The 20,881-nt window shown below is 41.6% G+C and overlaps 1 protein-coding gene across 3 annotated transcripts in view; it reads right to left on the bottom strand.

Annotated features, from left to right (window-relative positions):
• The window catches only part of LOC128685056 (metalloreductase STEAP4), a 192,906-nt gene that overhangs the window by 67,065 nt on the left and 104,960 nt on the right, over positions 1-20,881 (bottom strand). For all 3 annotated transcript variants that reach the window (XM_053771511.2, XM_053771512.2, XM_053771513.2), the window contains 2 exons: positions 7,445-7,592; positions 5,730-5,842 (listed from right to left, as the gene is read on the bottom strand). In XM_053771511.2, coding sequence (XP_053627486.1) covers positions 5,730-5,842; positions 7,445-7,592 — 261 coding nt within the window. The remainder of the gene's footprint in view (positions 1-5,729; positions 5,843-7,444; positions 7,593-20,881) is intronic.

The following is a 20,881-nucleotide window of genomic DNA, read 5'->3' as shown; positions in this document are numbered from 1 at the left end:
CCGCTACATTCTAAAGATCTCGGGGCTGGAGGTAGACAATGACAAAAGCAAACGAGTGGAAATACACACACTGGTAGCAGAGAATTTCTTTAATACAGTGTTCCGCCCTAAGCCGGATTTATCAAGTATATACTTCATAAAGGCCAGTTCAGGTTGGATTCTCGAGTAGGCTGAATCACTCCATACACCCTTAGCCCTATTAGTAGCCAAAGGATGACTACTGACGTAGTTTGCGGAGCAACTCTTATTTTGAGGAAATTTAGCTTCGTACTGAGCTACGTTACACCAGAAACAGTACATAACTTAATAAAGCTGAACACAGCTAAATTTGGTCTGCAGATATTACCATACTTGACACCATTTGTCCATCAAACAACGTGTATATATATGTATATATGTATATATATATATATATATATATATATATATATATATATATATATATATATATATATTTTAATTTTCAACCTGACCACTCATGGTAGTGTAACTGGTCCACAGGTGTTAGTGTGATGAGGTAACAGTTTGTCATGGTAATTTAGGAGGGTGTTACAACTGCTATACCACAATGAGCACACAAGTGTTTATACACCGACAGGTGTGCGCCTCTCAGTGATATAGTTTAAAGTAAACACTTATTTTGGGTATTAAAATATTTGTGATGCTAGTCTACAACTGAAATGCTAACTTATATTACCCACACACAGTTGTCTTTTAAAAGTAAGCTGATGTAGTGGCCTAGAGTAAAATCAGGTTCTCTCTCTTTATATCAACACATTTTTATTTATAAAAAATAACGCAGGTGAAATTGACGTACATTTTTGGATAATGCTCGATAAGGTGAATCTGAGTATTCTTGGGAGGTGGTACAAGGAGAATGTATATATATATAGTGCAGTTGGGGGTCCTTGCTGAAGAGTGGTGGTGAAGCATTCGCACTCCTTAGCGCCGCTTGTAATCAGTTCATTGCCGTTAGAAAGCTCCATCGAAGATATTTTTTTCCTCGATTTCTCGCTGAATTATGTACTCTTGTTACTCCCAAAAGTGACTAACGCCGCTAATAATGTTAAGGTTAGATTAGATGCGTCAGGAAACAGGACAGATGCTTCCTGACACGAGTCATACATTTGTTAAACACTGTTGGAATATGTGTCAACTTGTCGCATACTGCTAGTGTATCCCAAGATCTATATTCACTAAGCTCTACTGAAAAGCTCTTCTGTATAATGATTTTTTACTAAATCTAATTGAAAAAATTAATGTAGAATTAATAGTACTTGGGAAGGCCTTCAAAGTACCAGCTATTCAATTTTTGATGTACTTTTTTCAAATGCTTTTAAAAAAAATCATTACATAAAGAAGCTTTATAAGAAAGCTTTATAAGAAGCTTTATAAGAAAGCTTTATAAGCGTCATCCATACAATTTCGCCTTTCCGTTTTCCTTACAAAATTTCATTACCAGACAATATTTACCTAGTTAGGTGCAATTATAATTTCTGGCAAGACCTCACCAGGGAGAGCATGTCAGCAACACCTCACCAGGGAGAGCATGTCAGCAAGACCTCGCCAGGGAGAGCATGTCAGCAAGACCTCGCCAGGGTGAGCATGTCAGCAAGAACCTCACCAGGGAGAGCATGTCAGCAACACCTCACCAGGGAGAGCATGTCAGCAACACCTCACCAGGGAGAGCAAGTCAGCAAGACCTCACCAGGGAGAGCATGTCAGCAACACCTCACCAGGGAGAGCATGTCAGCAAGACCTCGCCAGGGAGAGCATGTCAGCAAGACCTCGCCAGGGTGAGCATGTCAGCAAGACCTCGCCAGGGTGAGCATGTCAGCAAGACCTCGCCAGGGTGAGCATGTCAGCAAGACCTCGCCAGGGAGAGCATGTCAGCAAGACCTCGCCAGGGAGAGTATGTCAGCAAGACCTCGCCAGGGAGAGCATGTCAGCAAGACCTCGCCAGGGAGAGCATGTCAGCAAAACCTCGCCAGGGAGAGCATGTCAGCAAGACCTCGCCAGGGAGAGCATGTCAGCAAGACCTCGCCAGGGTGAGCATGTCAGCAAGACCTCGCCAGGGTGAGCATGTCAGCAAGACCTCGCCGGGGTGAGCATGTCAGCAAGACCTCGCCAGGGTGAGCATGTCAGCAAGACCTCGCCAGGGTGAGCATGTCAGCAAGACCTCGCCAGGGTGAGCATGTCAGCAAGACCTCGCCAGGGTCAGCATGTCAGCAAGACCTCGCCAGGGTCAGCATGTCAGCAAGACCTCGCCAGGGTCAGCATGTCAGCAAGACCTCGCCAGGGTCAGCATGTCAGCAAGACCTCGCCAGGGTCAGCATGTCAGCAAGACCTCGCCAGGGAGAGCATGTCAGCAAGACCTCGCCAGGGAGAGCATGTCAGCAAGACCTCGCCAGGGAGAGCAGACCTCGCCAGGGAGAGCATGTCAGCAAGACCTCGCCAGGGAGAGCAGACCTCGCCAGGGAGAGCATGTCCGCAAGACCTCGCCAGGGAGAGCATGTCCGCAAGACCTCGCCAGGGAGAGCATGTCCGCAAGACCTCGCCAGGGAGAGCATGTCAGCAAGACCTCGCCAGGGAGAGCATGTCAGCAAGACCTCGCCAGGGAGAGCATGTCAGCAAGACCTCGCCAGGGAGAGCATGTCAGCAAGACCTCGCCAGGGAGAGCATGTCAGCCACACCCACACAGGTGGCGCGCGAGTAGCGCTGTAACGTAGTTATTTAAGCTAATAACACAGCCTGAGGCTTTTATCTTTAGTCTGCTACGAGACTCCTTTCCCTCAGGTGCGGTGCTTGGATACTGAAGGTTTCTTGATCCAAGGAGCAGGAGCTGTCTTCCTCCCTTCAAATTACCTTACATTCCTCAGGCGTTCAACTTCAAAACGCTTAAATATAATTTAAACGTACCAAAAAAAAATAAAATGCCTAACAGGTTGGGTAAATATGGCCAGCCAAATCCCCTCAAGGGGTGTCCCTGCCGTGAGGAGCTCTTGATCCAATGAATCCGAGCTACCCTCCCCTTCCTCTGGTCAAACATGATTGACGTTAGGGGCTACATAACCCCAAAGGATTTAGCTCTCCCCCGTGAATATAATAACCGGAATAGTGCTGATTGCGGCATGAATTTTTAACACAGTTATATAATATCACTGAATATTTGAAGCAAATCAGAGGAGATATTCACAAGCTATAAAAACTTGTATATTAATTTCTTCGTGTTGTGTCTGGGCGCCTCTGCAAAGACAGTCATTATGTACGAGTTAGGTGAAAGTATCGAATGATGATGAAAGTATTTTCTTTTTGGGGATTTTTTTCTTTCTTTTTGGGTCACCCTGCCTCGGTGGGAGACGGCCGACTTGTTGAATATATATATATATATATATCTATATATATATATATATATATATATATATATATATATATATATATATATATATATATATATATATATATGCGCGCGCGCGCAGAAAAAACACTGAAAAAATAGTGAAATTCCAAGCGCTTTCGTGACTTCTCACATTATCAAGGAACTATAAAAATAAAAGGTTAACAGGAAGGCATATAGCTCATTTTAAAAAGGTTAACAGGAAGGCATATAGCTCATTTTATAATTTTTACTGTTGAGTTCGAATAAGATAACTCCTTACCTTTCCTAGATGTTTTAATTATTAACGGTAACAACGATTTAAAAAAAAATAAAATTTACAGAAAACCAACAAATAACTGTTCCTATGTACACTATTATTCTTCACTTCAGGATAAAGTTAAACACACACACACACACACACACACACACACACACACACACACACACACACACACACACACACACGTGAACAATAAGCCGATAGAAGCTCCCTGGTGGTGACGCAAATTTCACAACACTGCCTCAGGGGAACAGTTGCAGGTTTCTACTTCAAAGAACCACCACGCTGGGTATCCTATTAGAACGTTTGTAAGGTAAAATTTGTTGCTTTGGGCCTTAATATGAGAGAGAGAGAGAGAGAGAGAGAGAGAGAGAGAGAGAGAGAGAGAGAGACTATATTAATCATCCTAATCAACTCGTCCATCTCACGAACATCCTAATCAATGTAGCCATAACCATGTCCGCGCGCGAACACAAACCTCCCAAGAAATTCCCACCACAAGTGAAACCGCTGCCATTACCGCGACAATCACAATTACCATCCCACCCAACACCACACCCAGCACCGACCTTGACCACGATTAACACCACAACCAGCATTAAGGCGACCTTGACCACGACTAACACCACAACCAGCAGTAAGGAGGCCCTCACGAACGCAACACAAAACCATAAGTCGACCCTGGCTACAACTAACACCACAGTCAAGCACAAGTCGACCCCTAACACCACTGCACTCAGGCATAAGTTAAACCTGTCCAACACAAATTTAGATCACAACAATATGATCATTCTTAAACCTGGCTTCTATTACAACAAATACATAGCCATAACCAATGCAACAAAAAAAAATTACACCATACAACTTTTACCACAACTATCACATCTGTCATCTTATCCATCACAGCAGTAACAACTGCTCTTTCAACCACATCTAATACCACAGTGAACAAATTCAAGGCACACTGAAAAAACTAACACCAGTGTCGTATGGTTGACGCCCAAAAGCTGTGACCTCACATGACCCTTGTAAACATTATGCAACTCATCCTCAAAACACACAATATGCGTGGACGCAAATGGTATGAAATCCCGACACGATGGAAAAAGAAGTGTGGAAAAATTAGCGTTCTTTCGTCCTAGGCATGGGAAATAATTACAACTGAGGGATGGGGTGTGCTAGAGGGTAAATGTCTGTGTTACCACGTCTCTAACTTAAACCTTGATTGTAAGGCTAATTACCTGTAATCTATTAGTAAGATATCACCTAACTTAAGACTATATTATAGACAGTTAAGTTAGCCTTGAAATATTAACGTAAGTAGCACAAAGTACTTGTGGTTTCGAACTAAGATCTAGAGAAAACTAAATCTTTGCAAATAATAGAAAACTCTCGGAATTGAAATTTACTCATTACGAACCACGTTTTGGGAAAAAATATTCATCTGGACAGAACAGCGTCTCGCACGAGGCAGAAGAATAAGTTACAGATCAAGAAGTACGTCACTTCGGTTGTGAAGGGTGGAATGTGACCAGTGTTTACTTCATCATTTTCCATCCTGTGTTCTTGGTGTATTTTAATAGGAATTAAAAGCGGATGGAGTGCAAAACAAATTCTAACAGAGCTGCAAATTGATTTTTCAACACGAAAATTACCCGAAGTACAAAGCTTCAAATGGTTAATTAACCTTTAAACGGTCCAAACAGATCGACGTTCAAATTCGTAGTGCTACAAAAGTAGATCTACCTTTTTTTTTTACATATTTTCAAACATAATAAAAAAAATGTAGATAAAATTTTTTTTTACACGTTTTCACATGTAAAACAAAAAAAAGATCTACATTTTTTTTACATACTTTCAGATGTTGAAAAAACGTATATATACGTTTGGACCATTTAAGGGTTAAGAACAGCTCGTACAGTTAATCATGTCTCACAATTAGCGAACGATGGACTCACTTGACCCTTCTATGGGAGGGGTACCTTGATGCTGGCGAAAGACTCTTGATCCAGTATGGCCCTTGCGGGCTTAGTGCTTCTCAATGAATATAAAATATAATAATGTACTCACTTGAGTTTGCTCCTGTTGGGGTCCCTGGAGCCAATGTAAACCGTGTAGCCAGAGTTGACGAACCTCCGGGAGATAGCTCGCCCGTAGTCTCCCGACCCCAGGACCGCCACCGTCTGTACCAACACACACACACACTTTAAGTGTTTGACAGTTGAATTTACAGGTTTAGAACGGTTATGCTACCTCAGCTTATCCCCGAGAATGTCACCTACAACACTCAACTAACACCCTGATAATGAAACATGACAAAAAGGCAATTACAGAGAGGAACTTTATTGAGGGAGTTTCGTCTGTGGAACAGGCTTCTTCAGTGATTGAAGAACGCTGTTCCACAGACGAAACTCAACTCCCGCAATCAAGTTCCTCTCAGCAAGTCATTTCTGTAAGGAGACACGTCCCACCACCGCCCACCGAAAATCCGACTGCGAGTCACAGGTACTACCACTGAGTAACAAGCTACCTGCACACCTCTGGTAGTTACCACACATCTTTCCACCTCAGGTTTTTCTTTCTCCCAGGAAAAGTGTGAAATGCTCAGGAAATTTTATTAACATAACCACCTAACCTTGCTAAGATTTACGCAATCATTTACGTAATGAATTTGCAAACTACATTTCACAGTGTTCCGTGGGAAAAGACAATTAAAATCTTCATATGAACTGTTAACAGTTCCGATGATAATCGCTACCGCGACCCGGTTACAAACCAGGCCACTTGAACTGCAAATAAAATATTAAATAAGCTCTACTAAACACAAGGAAAAGTAAAGTGTACACTAAATGTAAGAACTTTGTAAAATATGTCTTGCGTATTCGTGAAAAAAAAAACCACAGTCCTACCAGAGTGCAAAACGTTTAATGGGTTTTCATTTTACGCTCATATCGCAGAACACCAATACCTCTCTAGTGCACATGCTGTTAAATCACGAGAACAAATAACTATAAAGCAGTGAGCACAGTGCTTTCATATGCTCTATGGTCAACATCACTCACCAGAAGAATGACTTCCTCCTGATGATGCGCCACTGATCACACAAGAGAACTCGACTCAGTCTACAATTCACTGGTGATCCCTAAATGCTAGTTTATATTCCTTCCAATAACATCGCTTTAATTTTATATATTTAGTAATATTAATTAAAACATATATGCTTAATTATAATTAGCTAATATAAATTTTATCAACACTTAAATTCAGTCGATATCCGGAAAGTGTTAATGTAAGATCATTATGGTTTATTAAACCGAACGAGTAAAAACAAAATTGTCTTCAATAAGTTAACAACTGGCCTTTGATCACGTCTTCCACAGACTATGATTATACTAATGGGGAAGCGCTAAGCCCGTATTATTTTATAAATGGTATGGTATACAGACCAATGCAAGATTAGTCCCTCAGCCTGGGGGCTAAGGGACTGACTAGGTTAAGGAAGTGGCCACCTATCAAGGATGAGGGACTGATCTCAAAATCAGCTCTCCTCTTCTACTGTCGTCAGTGTTATAATCGCCTGGATTCGACTGAAGTAGCCTGCTACACAGGCGAAACGTTTCAACAAGAATTACCTAAGTGTTGCGCATACGTCTTACTCATTAAAAACAAAACAATTTAGGACCATCTTAAATATTTTACATTAGCAGCCAGGAAGACGTAAAAGATATCGGTCGAAATGCATTTTGTCTCGAGTTATCGAGGGTAAATAGAGGACAAAAACTCACCTTATCTGGGTCTTTGATTGTATTGCGTTTTGCATCATAGGAAACGCCATTGGCAGCACCATTGACTGTACCGTTGCCCACACCGTTACCGACGCTGTTGACTATAATCAGTTCGGTACCGTCTATGCCAAATGACGGGTTATCCATCCTGTAACAGGGTGAGCAGAAGTGCTGGGTTAGTGTACATAATGCTGTATGTTCTAAAATCGAACAAAATTACAATGACCACGTCTTATTTGCGGGCTGCAAATTAGGGAATTTTTTATTAAAGACCACAAATCCTTAAACGAGACTAAAATTTATATACCGTAGACAAGTTTGCCAAATAATGAATATACATCTTGAACTAAAAAGGATGAGAAATCAATATATTAGTGCCATCGGTCCAGTACCTTATTCTCATTTACCAAGTTAAATATTTCTACAAGGTACCCAACGCCAATTTCGTAACGGTTCCTACCAACTTACAAATACAATTCGATATCTTTTTATAAGCTTGTGAAACCCAACTAGCCACAAACAAACGTATTAAAAAAGGCAATGATACGTCTGGCAGCGGGGTGGCAAAAATATGGTTAGGAAACGTTCAAATTTGCTCAATTATCAGTGTTGGTGCGAGAAAAAATCTGGAGGCTAATTACTACATATATTAACGACTGCTGTATACTAAGAAATAATTATAGAATTACTGAACTCTAATATCTAAAAAAAAAAAAAGGAATCCTAACGACGTTTGGTAAAGACACTGTGCCTTTTCTAACTCATATTTGTGCTACCCTACCCCATATAACTTTAAAAAATGACCTCTCATAATATCCTCTTCAATACCTTTGTTCCACTCATCCAGGTTAGGTAAGGTTCGTCAGGAAACAGAACAAGTGTTTCCTGGCGCGGGTCTTAGGTGACAGGCCGTTGGAGCTTTCGGTCATCTGACCGAAGCCTTCCACTGGCTTACCGGTCCACCCCTTCAAAAACTTCCACTCATCCACAATAATCAAACCACTTCTTTCTTATATACATCCAATAACAACAAGACACTCTGTCATATCCCATCCAGCCCTGTGCAGTGTTTATTCTTAAATAATCCTCACACAGAGCTTACATTATTAGTGATACTAAAGTATTCCGGCACCATATACTGCACTGCACGTCTTATTCACCCTTGTTGAAGACGCCTCTGACACCACGAAATTCAGCAGCCCATCATTGGGGTGTTGCACATGATACATTATCCACACACACTTTCAACACAGGTTAGTCTGTCTTGCTTTCGTACGAGTTCACACTTAAATTTTTATAAACTGCCGTTTTAAATTTGTTTGTTTAAAGCAGATTATTATGTCAAGCAAACAGTGGTAAATAAAAAAAAAATATTGAACGTAGAATAAAAAAGGGAACAAAAAAAGAAGTCAATGCCATAAGTGGAACAATTTAGAAACCCAATTTGAAGATTAAATCAGACGTTTCGGTCAGTCCTAGACTACTGCTATAACAGGCAATTTTAAAATGATCCAGACTGATCCGAAACGCTGTTACCTCTCCATTGATGATGTGATGTATCTGCATCAGGTTTACCCTCGCTGTTAACAGATAAACGCAGGAAACTAGATTAAAACTGCGGCTTAAGCCAACGGGCAGAGAGTAGCTGTATCTTGCGTAATGTTTTACAAGAGTGCTTGAGGGTGGACGAAGAACCGGTGCTGGAGGCGTCAGATGTTGCTACGACCCGGGAGGTGTTCACATCACTTCCCGTCCCTCCCCACCATCACCACTTCCCCCCACCATCACCACTTCCCCCCACCATCACCACTTCCCCCCACCATCACCACTTCCCCCCACCATCACCACTTCCCCCCACCATCACCACTTCCCCCCACCATCACCACTTCCTCCCACCATCACCACTTCCTCCCACCATCACCACTTCCTCCCACCATCACCACTTCCTCTCCCACAGCTTTCCCTTTATCACCAACACGACTCCTCCCCATGACCCATCCTTGCCACCTTCTGGAAACCAGTCTCAATCTCAACATACCTGTTAATGGTTTAAATGATCATTGCCCCCGTGTTCCGGCCCTCAGGCCAGGCATTCTGAACTATAAATGTTACATTAATGAGAACTATAATATTAAGAAACATTGCAAGAAAACATTAGTGTATACCCCAATGAAAACAACCATGAATGGTTAAAAATATATATTAAAAGGATGAAGGAACATTGCAAGAAGCCTGTCGACCCGTGCTAGTCAGGTCAAACTCACACCCAGCCACATCTACTCACCTGTCTAACCAATTTTTAATTTAAAACTACCCTTAAGTTCTCGCCCCGGTGATTTACCTGACAACCTCTCCAGGTAACCTCCAGGTAACCTACATGTTCACGAGGCTAAAAAAAAGCCTGTCAGAATGCAAAACATTCAACAGGCTTCCGTCATGCATTGATATGCTGATAGTAATACATAAGAACATAAGAAAGGAGGAACACTGCAGGAGGCCTGCTGGCCCATACTAGGCAGGTCCTTTACAATTCATCCCACTAACAAAACATTTACCCAACCCAATTTTCAATGCTACCCAAGAAATAAGCTCTGATGTGAAAGTCCCACTCAAATCCAACCCTTCCCGCTCATGTACTTATCCAACCTAGATTTGAAACTACCCAAAGTCCTAGCCTCAATAACCCAACTAGGTAGACTGTTCCACTCATCAACTACCCTATTTCCAAACCAATACTTTCCTATGTCCTTTCTAAATCTAAACTTATCTAATTTAAATCCATTACTGCGGGTTCTCTCTTGGAGAGACATCCTCAAGACCTTATTAATATCCCCTTTATTAATACCTATCTTCCACTTATACACTTCGATCAGGTCTCCCCTCATTCTTCGTCTAACAAGTGAATGTAACTTAAGAGTCTTCAATCTTTCTTCATAAGGAAGATTTCTGATGCTATGTATTAATTTAGTCATCCTACGCTGAATGTTTTCTAACGAATTTATGTCCATTTTGTAATACGGAGACCAAAACTGAGCTGCATAATCAAGGTGAGGCCTTACTAATGATGTATAAAGCTGCAGTATGACCTCTGGACTTCTGTTGCTTACACTTCTTGATATAAATCCCAGTAATCTATTTGCCTTATTACGTACGCTTAAGCATTGCTGTCTTGGTTTAAGGTTGCTGCTCACCATAACCCCCAAGTCCTTTTCGCAATCTGTATGGCTAAGTTCTACATCATTTAATTTATAAGTACTAGGGTTATGGGCACTCCCAAGCTTCAGAACCTTGCACTTATCTACATTGAACTGCATCTGCCACTTTTCTGACCAAGAATAGAGTTTGTTTAAATCCTCCTGAAGTTCCCTAACATCTACGTTTGAATCAATTATCCTACCTATCTTTGTGTCATCGGCGAATTTGCTCATATCACTAGTAATTCCCTCATCAAGATCATTGATATATATTATAAACAACAATGGGCCCAAGACTGATCCCTGTGGAACGCCACTTGTTACAGATCCCCACTCGGATTTAACCCCATTTATGGACACTCTCTGCTTCCTGTCAGTGAGCCATGACTCGATCCACGAGAGCACTTTTCCCCCAATGCCATGAGCTGCCACTTTCTTTAACAGTCTATGGTGCGGAACTCTATCAAAAGCCTTACTAAAATCTAAGTAAATAATATCAAATTCTTTATTGTGGTCAACAGCCTCAAAAGCTTTACTGAAGAAAGTTAATAAATTAGTTAGACAAGACCGGCCTCTTGTGAATCCATGCTGAGTATCATTAATCAAGCTATGCTTATCGAGATGGCTTCTTATAATCTCAGCTATAATTGACTCTAGTAATTTGCCTACAATTGAGGTCAGGCTTATTGGGCGGTAATTTGACGGTAACGACTTGTCCCCTGTTTTAAAAATAGGAGTTACATTAGCCATCTTCCACATATCAGACACTACACCTGTTTGAAGAGATAAATTAAAAATATTAGTTAATGGTTCACAGAGTTCCATTTTGCATTCCTTAAGAACCCTTGAAAAAACCTCATCAGGACCCGGCGACTTATTTTGCTTCAGTCTGTCTATCTGCCTCACAACCATCTCACTAGTGACTGTGATGTTACATAATTTATCTTCTTCTAGCCCACTGTAAAAATTAATTACTGGAATATTGTTAGTGTCTTCCTGTGTAAAAACTGAGAGAAAATAATTATTTAAAATCAAGCACATTTCATTCTCATTGTCAGTAAGGTGCCCATAGTTATTTTTAAGGGGACCTATCTTATCTCTAACTTTTGTTCTATAGACCTGGAAAAAACTTTTTGGGTTAGTTTTAGAATCCCTAGCAACTTTAATTTCATAGTCCCTTTTAGCTTTTCTTATCCCCTTTTTAATGTCCCTCTTAATGTCAATATACTGATTCATAAGATGACCCTCACCTCTTTTGATACGCCTATAAATTCCTTTCTTATGCCCTAGTAGATATTTGAGCCTGGATGACTGTCTTCTACCAGCCTACCACAACCTAGGTTTCACATTAATCTGACAAGACTACCTAGTACCGCCCTTGGATGGCTACTGTCAACCTATTGCCTGGTGAGTCAGTGCCTGTCATACTCGCATGACAAAACTAAGTACTGTACGTGTCCCAGACAGCTGCGGTGTAAAGAAACGTAGCATGTATTTTATAGTGTATAATATATTGTTTTGTACACAAACGCTAAACCTGTTTTATGATGCTTACTAAATGTGAAGATTACATGAGAAATGGACGAATAATTTCATAGAAGCTTTAACGACATACTGCCCACACACGAGCTTAATCAAAGTAACATTATCTGCAACTTGAACAATGTCCCTCATGGGCGAAATGTCGTAGCTTCTGCGTGACTACATCTGTCTGCTTATTGTGATATTTTATACCATTTCCTCACCAGTAACGTAAAGTTTAGTACATTGAAGCCTAGGCTAGGTTGTATTTAAGTTTCACTATATTCAAAATTATTTACCGGTACAAGTATATAACAATGACTGCGAGCATTAGTTAACAAATATGTATTCACATATATATAAACACGGTATTATATATACGGTGTGTTAGTTAAGACATCACTTGCTAGATGATCAACAGGAAGAAGTTAAAAACTGAGAAGATACCTGGAACAAAAATAAATAAAAAAAAAATAATTAAGACTGGGTGGTTTATGATGGAACGGTAAACAAATGGGGTCATCGCCCCCCACGGCCCGGTCTCTTGCAATAAAAATTTTCGCCATTTTCGTATACAACTAAAAAAAACTACCCAAAAAATTAAAAACTATTTACCGAGTGTATGAAAAAATCATGTTAAAATAATATCCATTATATAGAGTGAGGAGTGTTTGCCTATAAACTGCGTAGATTAAATAGATTACAATCCATTGGTGAGGCTATGATCAACATAAATGAAGGAAGCTACCTCTTGTAGCGCCTCTGCACCTCTAGTGGCTAATGAAACTAAACATTCCAGGTCGATTTTGACTTAAACTATAAGGAAGAACGTTAATACTGGAGCAGAAGGTAGCTCGTAGCTTAGCCCTCTGCTCACAACTGAGAGACCCAGGTTCGATCCTGGAAAGAGTTGAGACGTTGAGAAGGTTCCTTACACCTGCTCACTAGCAGTAAATAGGTACCGGGGGTTAGTACACCTTAGATTTTGCGAGATTTTGAAATGAACTAAAACGTAGTAGGATCTTCGCCTAAACTAATAAATAGATTTAAAAAAACTACCAAAGATGTGATGGATCAGGCCAGCAACCCTAAGGCCTGGTCTGGAACTGGCCCGCGGGGGACACTGACCTCTGGAAGTGACTCCAGGTAGCCTACAGATAAATTATAACAGGTCCCCTACCACAGCCACGAATTAGACACGTACAGTACTACCAATATAAGAAAGATTAGGTACGTGATCTCACTACATCCAGACACGACACACGAAGATGGTCCGATATCAATCCCCCCCCCCCCAAAAAAAAAAAGAGCTCTACCAACAAAATGGTGCAAATGCGAGTAAACTCTAAGTAATTTTTCATCTTTTTTTCATTCTTGACGTTTAAGATGGTGGTAAAAACAGGAAGTGAATCACTCGCACGCTGGTGTATTGCATGGCCCAAGTCGTTGGTGTAATATGTTAAAACTCTTCTATCGACTACACGAAGATTAAACCTGCACGTCACTTTTACCTCCAGTCATGAATTCTTAAACCCTTATACCAGGGATTAAAGTATACTCAAGTGTATATATACCGAGATGCTCACCTAAGTGTATATATGAAATATTTCGTATAGTAACAGATGGCTATACAGGCAAACCCATAAATCACTAGAGAATAAACGAATCTAAAGAATGCTGCAGCACAATGTTATGATATATTAGAAGTTTAAGAGAGAGAGAGAGAAATGCGAAGAATGGACAAGTTAGGAGGAAGAGAAAGGGAAGGTGGGAAGAAGAGGCCAGATGGCTTTTCCTCTTGCTTGTGGTGCAACAGTAAACGGGAACACTTTTTTCCGCTTCTTGAATAAATATCTAATGTCGAAATTAGAAACTGAAAACTTGCTGCTTACTTCAAGACAAATTCCACGCCATAAAGCCTAAAAAAAAATATTCCATAAGAGAACAAGTCATTTTTAACGAGTTAAAAAATGTTAACGGTGAAGTCAAAGTTATTATTCATCTCTTAAGTGGAGTCGACACGCTAGGCTGTATTTACGATGTCAATAGGAGCGTTGCAGCGCGCACGACCCAAGCTTGTTGCACAATCTTTTACTCTCTCTACACGACCAACCTAACCTGGGTGTGGTGTGTTATCTCTATGATGCAGAGGGCGCTCAACTCATACGTGGGGAGGTACAGCTCATTCATAGTACGTGGGGAGGTACAGCTCATAGTATGTGGGGAGGTACAGCTCATTCATAGTATGTGGGGAGGTACAGCTCATTCATAGTATGTGGGGAGGTACAGCTCATTCACAGTACGTGGGGAGGTACAGCTCATTCATAGTACGTGGGGAGGTACAGCTCATTCATAGTACGTGGGGAGGTACAGCTCATTCATAGTACGTGGGGAGGTACAGCTCATTCATAGTACGTGGGGAGGTACAGCTCATTCATAGTACGTGGGGAGGTACAGCTCATTCATAGTACGTGGGGAGGTACAGCTCATTCATAGTACGTGGGGAGGTACAGCTCATTCATAGTACGTGGGGAGGTACAGCTCATAGTATGTGGGGAGGTACAGCTCATTCATAGTATGTGGGGAGGTACAGCTCATTCACAGTACGTGGGGAGGTACAGCTCATAGTACGTGGGGAGGTACAGCTCATTCATAGTACGTGGGGAGGTACAGCTCATTCATAGTACGTGGGGAGGTACAGCTCATTCATAGTACGTGGGGAGGTACAGCTCATTCATAGTACGTGGGGAGGTACAGCTCATTCATAGTACGTGGGGAGGTACAGCTCATTCATAGTACGTGGGGAGGTACAGCTCATTCATAGTACGTGGGGAGGTACAGCTCATAGTACGTGGGGAGGTACAGCTCATAGTACGTGGGGAGGTACAGCTCATTCATAGTACGTGGGGAGGTACAGCTCATAGTACGTGGGGAGGTACAGCTCATTCACAGTACGTGGGGAGGTACAGCTCATTCATAGTACGTGGGGAGGTACAGCTCATTCATAGTACGTGGGGAGGTACAGCTCATTCATAGTACGTGGGGAGGTACAGCTCATTCATAGTACGTGGGGAGGTACAGCTCATTCATAGTACGTGGGGAGGTACAGCTCATTCATAGTACGTGGGGAGGTACAGCTCATTCATAGTACGTGGGGAGGTACAGCTCATTCATAATACGTGGGGAGGTACAGCTCATTCATAGTACGTGGGGAGGTACAGCTCATTCATAGTACGTGGGGAGGTACAGCTCATTCATAGTATGTGGGGAGGTACAGCTCATTCATAGTATGTGGGGAGGTACAGCTCATTCATAGTATGTGGGGAGGTACAGCTCATTCATAGTATGTGGGGGAGGTACAGCTCATTCATAGTATGTGGGGAGGTGCAGCTCATTCATAGTATGTGGGGAGGTACAGCTCATTCATAGTTTGTGGGGAGGTACAGCTCATTCATAGTATGTGGGGAGGTACAGCTCATAGTACGTGGGGAGGTACAGCTCATTCATAGTATGTGGGGAGGTACAGCTCTCAGTACGTGGGGAGGTACAGCTCATTGATAGTATGTGGGGAGGTACAGCTCTCAGTACGTGGGGAGGTACAGCTCATTCATAGTATGTGGGGAGGTACAGCTCATTCATAGTATGTGGGAAGGTACAGCTCATTCATAGTATGTGGGAAGGTACAGCTCATTCGTAATACGTGGGGAGGTACAACTCATCCATAGCACGTGGGGAGGTACAGCTCATTCATAGTATGTGGGGAGGTACAGCTCATTCATAATACGTGGGGAGGTACAACTCATCCATAGTATGTGGGGAGGTACAGCTCATTCATAATACGTGGGGAGGTACAACTCATCCATAGTACGTGGGGAGGTATAGCTAATTTACAGTACGCAGGGTGGTACAGTTCTGCTAATTCAATCCATAGTAATTCGTAGTAATTGATACTGGAAGAAATTCGTAGTTAGCGGTGCAGTCAAGCTAATTCATGGTACGATGGTTACTTCCCGGTGCAATGCACTCACACGCCATGTTACCATACTATGCACTAGCAAAATAAGAGATCGTCTATTTGCATTACAGGTGAGCCATTTAGTTTACAGTCTTAAAGAAGATATTTGATTCAATATTAGTATTTGTCTTATTTCTATTGTTAGAACCTACCTACCTCCCTTTCTCCCTCCCTCCCTCTCTCTCCCTCCCTCTCTCTCTCTCCCTCCCTCTCCCTCTCCCTCTCCCTCTCCCTCTCCCTCTCCCTCTCTCTCTCTCTCTCTCTCTCTCTCTCTCTCTCTCTCTCTCTCTCTCTCTCTCCCTCTCCCTCTCTCTCTCTCCCTCTCTCTCTCCCTCCCTCTCTCTCTCCCTCTCTCCCTCCCCCTCTCTCCCTCCCTCTCTCTCCCTCCCTCTCTCTCCCTCCCTCCCTCTCTCTCCCTTCCTCTCCCTCCCTCTCTCTCCCTCTCTTTCTCCTCACTCCCCCCTCTCTCACTCCCCCCTCTCTCTCGTTATGCGGGTAAAGTAATTTCTAGCTTGGTTGAATCTCTGATAAGTCTGAGTCGGTCGACTTCCGGTATGGGTACAAAGTTCAGTTTCTTCTAGACTTTCTAATAGCTCTCGTTTCGTTTTTTTAAAACTAGGTTTCATTCCATTTTCGCCCATACAGAGTGAATAGAAATTTTTCAGTACGTCGCAGGTAATATTTGATTTCATGTTTCTCTGACACTTAAAATATTTTACTTTATATTATTGAATTGGGTTTTTCTTTTTTCAACGCTATTACTCGTACCTTGCAACGTAGAAAGATCATTATTACTAAGCGGGTTTAAATAATAATAGTGAGAAGAGGGATACGAAGTACCGACACAACAGACGTAAAACAAGAGCAGGGAACATTTACTGAAGTTTCGCTCACGTTTGAGCTAAATTTTCTTAATAAAGTTCCATATTCCTGGTTCTTACGTCCACCAGGTCTAGGTACGCGGGCTGCAATCTTTCACTCTAGTTGCTTTTCTAACGTGTTGATGCACACGCTTACAGGCAGGCGTGCATGATTCTGTCAGTGTGTACGTAGGTTCAATCACTAGTTCTGTGATCGAACCGCAGAGCTTCTCAGATACTAATTTCCCATCCTACACAGCGTAACCTCTAAATCACTTCTCTCGGTCTAACGTGCCCCCCCCCTTCCAAAAAAAAAGGCCCACGAGAGGTATGAACAATCAAAAGCTATGAAGCATAAATTCACACGCGAGTTCCTATGGTCGGGCGAGACACTTATGGTTCATACTGATACCTCTGGTGTCATTTCCTACTCCTCTTGCTCCTCTCCAATATATTGGTGAAAGTGGTTTTTTGAGACTTAAAGAAGATATGTATTCATCTTGCTGATATTAACCACGCCCTTTACTCTTATATTAGTGAGCATATCTAACTTATAAGATAATCCTTTGTCAGAATTATTGACGGTATAACTCTTCTAGTCTTCACAGACGTCTTGTTAGATTAATCTTAACATGAACTTTAATTCCGGTTTTGTTTTGGTTAATCCTTGCATTTCTCAATACACCGGATTGCTCTAACCTTCAGAATACACGTGACTTGATCCGACAGTGGCCATCTCCTCACTTCTTCGCTTGGCTTGTCTTTTGCGATTTTATCCACCTTCCTGCCTTCTTTCTCCCTACATGTATCCTCCTTTGCGAGTGCCTTGAGAGATGTGATGGTAGTGTGGAGAAAAGCCTTCTACTCCATCCCCATGAGATGCAGTTTGTTTTCAATGACTTGCCACTACTCACCCCTTGACCTGTCTTCTGGTATTTTCATCATCTGACCTGTCGTTTAACTTCCTCCCACTAGACCTGTCTTTTCCATTTTCTCGCTCACTTGTGACTTTATAAAAGTTCAGGTTAGAAACGTCGTCCAAAGTTTCCCCTCCAAACAGTGGGTTATTTGTAAACCCTCTATTTATAGCATGTACTTTTCACCTAACTGCTATTGCGCGTGAATCCAGAGAGACCATTGTACGTAATTATGTAATATTTTTATTAAGTGGTTCATAGTGTGTTTTTGGGCACGCTTTTTTCACATTTTGAAATTATGGCCATTTAGCCTTACTCTCCAAATTGCTGTTTAAAAACTTTTTTTTTAGCTAAACGCAGTAATCTCTCTTCAGTTTCTCTCTTCTTCAAATATTTCCAGACTTTCTTCGTAATCCATAACTCTGAATTCTCATCACAGGGAAGCACGAAATCCGTAGGGATGGGGTCATAAGCCGCCAGGTATATGGGAGGTAATCAAGTTTTATTTAAGGGGGTTATAGCTCTTAAGTCTTGAATTAACAGAGCTTCTCCGGCATCAAGGTCATTACTCTCAGGACCAGAGGTCTGGAATCCGCTTTCTTTTTCTTGTCTTTGGATTTCTGGATTTTTTTTTTTCACGAAAATGCACAAACGGAGGTTATGAAGCGTAGTAGGCCCATCATATAGCCGCGTATTCCAGTTGAGGTCCATCGTTTGGTGATATTTTTTTTCACAATTCATATATTTTATAATAGGCTATGAGAAGCCATCGAAAACCTGTTGATGAACTGAGAACACCCAATGGGAAAGCTCTAAACCCACAGCGCCTGAGTTTTACACGTATTGCGAAATTCTAATGTGATTTTTTCAGGTGATAATCTAGTTACTATTTTAAGATTTGGTCATGTTCATAATTACTCTAAGACTAGGCCAGGGCCGGGCTGCGGGAGTAGGAACACTAAAGACCCCTCAAAGGTAAATCAAAGGTAAGATCTAGTGATAATCCGTTTGGAATTATTTTAAGGTATAGTAATAATCTATGGTTTATACTCTTAAGATCTGGTGACAATGATTCATTTATAATCATTCGAAGATCTTATGATGTTTATAATCATTCTAACATCGGGTGATAATGGTATACATGTATATCCACAGGAAAACCGCTTAACCCGTAGGGGAAAAAGGGCCTAGAGAAGAAGTAATCCTTTTTGATCCACGGGGAGGTTAGCTCCAATTCGATCAAGAGCCCTCATTCAATACTCTTGGCAATAACAAATAATTCAACAAAAGAACATCCAGGGTAAAATTAGCAAACAATAAAACATTGCTAGCGTAAATCAAACAAAATAAATAATATAAGAATGAAGGACCACTGTAGTAGGCCTACTGTCCAGCCTATGTTTAAAGCTACCCTTCTTGATTCACCGGTACTCTCCCGGTCCGGGTCTTTTCCAGATGGTGATCCGGTCTTGGCTCCCTGTCTTGGGAATATCTAAGACCTATGTCTGCCATGGCAGGAGGTACAAGAAGTACCGACTTCTCTTCTGGGACCAACTGTCCCCAGGTCTAGCCCCATTCCCCGCCCTCACGGGGCTTGTAGGGAGAAGCTAGGTCTCTGGTCTTAAAGCTACCCAAAGTTTTACCCTGAATGACATTACCTGGGAGTTGGTTCAACTAGTCTACAACGCTACTGCAAAACCAATACTTCCCAATATCTTTTCTAAATCTAAATCTCTCCACCTTGAATCCACTGCTGCAAGTACTATCTCAGATGGTTTCAGCACGTTATTTATATCTCCTAAGACAATATATATAAACCCACAAAAGCATTCAAGGTAAAATTAGTATACAATAAAAAACTATTAGCATAAATAAACTTCACAACACACACTCACACCAGGTTAAAGTAACTAGCATCAGTTAAAAATCACATTCAACTTTTAATGACAAAAGATTCTCCTAAAAGTTCCCGAAGATCTCTACAGGCACCTCGGTAATTATAGAAACCACGAGGAAAACGAAAAGGCCCAAATCGTGGGAAAACTAAAAATAAAAGTTTTAGCCAACTGCAATAACCTTTTCATTTAAATGATTTAACACTACAAACATCTTCTAATGTTTCGATGTTTTCAATGTTCTAAACACCCTTCAATGGGTAAAGGGCTCTTGATCCAAGAAATTTAAGGTACCCTTCCCTTCAGGTTAAATCTGATTAACTCTTTTTCCAGAGCTGCATGACTAAAGAGTTTATCCCTTCCCCAACAAAATAATGACAGTGCTAAATAGTTTATTCCTCTACCTAGTTTATTCCCTAGTGGTTTATCCGTTCTTGTAGCGGCGCGAGTTCTAGCTTGCCCATGTTTTTCTTCGTCCTTTTTGTGTCAGCTCTGATACCAACCTTGTGGTAAACCTCTGGACTTCTAGTTTTCCTCGTGTTTAATAAATGGTTGAGTGTTTGTCGTACTGTAGTATTGTATGTCACCAACGTTATCAGTTTATCTTCCCGCTGACAGGTTAAGTGGGATAACTCCTCGACCAACTGGTTTTCTATTCTGAGTTTTTCTCCCATGTGATATTTTGCCTACGATAGTGTCGAGCTTACACCACACTGGAATACACTTGTCACCACGGTGATGTACGCCGATCACGTTATATCACCAAGCCTAGTGGTAACAGGCCACACTCCACAAATATGCTCATAACTGACCACCGCTTCTGTGGTCGGGATTTAATGAGAGCCAGACAGCTAAAGATATACGAAGAGGCTGAGGTCATGCATTCTTCGTGTATCTGGCTACGCTCTCTGATTAAGTCCTCTAGCTCTCCCAGGGTTGCTGAATAGTGTGTGGGAGTAACTGCTTAATTGTCTACTTAGAGCAGTTAACATCACGTAATCGACAAAGGACGAAAAACAGCGACTAGTGTGAACG

The sequence above is a fragment of the Cherax quadricarinatus genome, chromosome 5 (genome assembly GCF_038502225.1).
Source record: "Cherax quadricarinatus isolate ZL_2023a chromosome 5, ASM3850222v1, whole genome shotgun sequence".
NCBI lineage: Eukaryota > Metazoa > Arthropoda > Malacostraca > Decapoda > Parastacidae > Cherax > Cherax quadricarinatus.
Note: the sequence above shows the minus strand (reverse complement) of the source record. Positions and strands in the feature narration are given on the sequence as shown.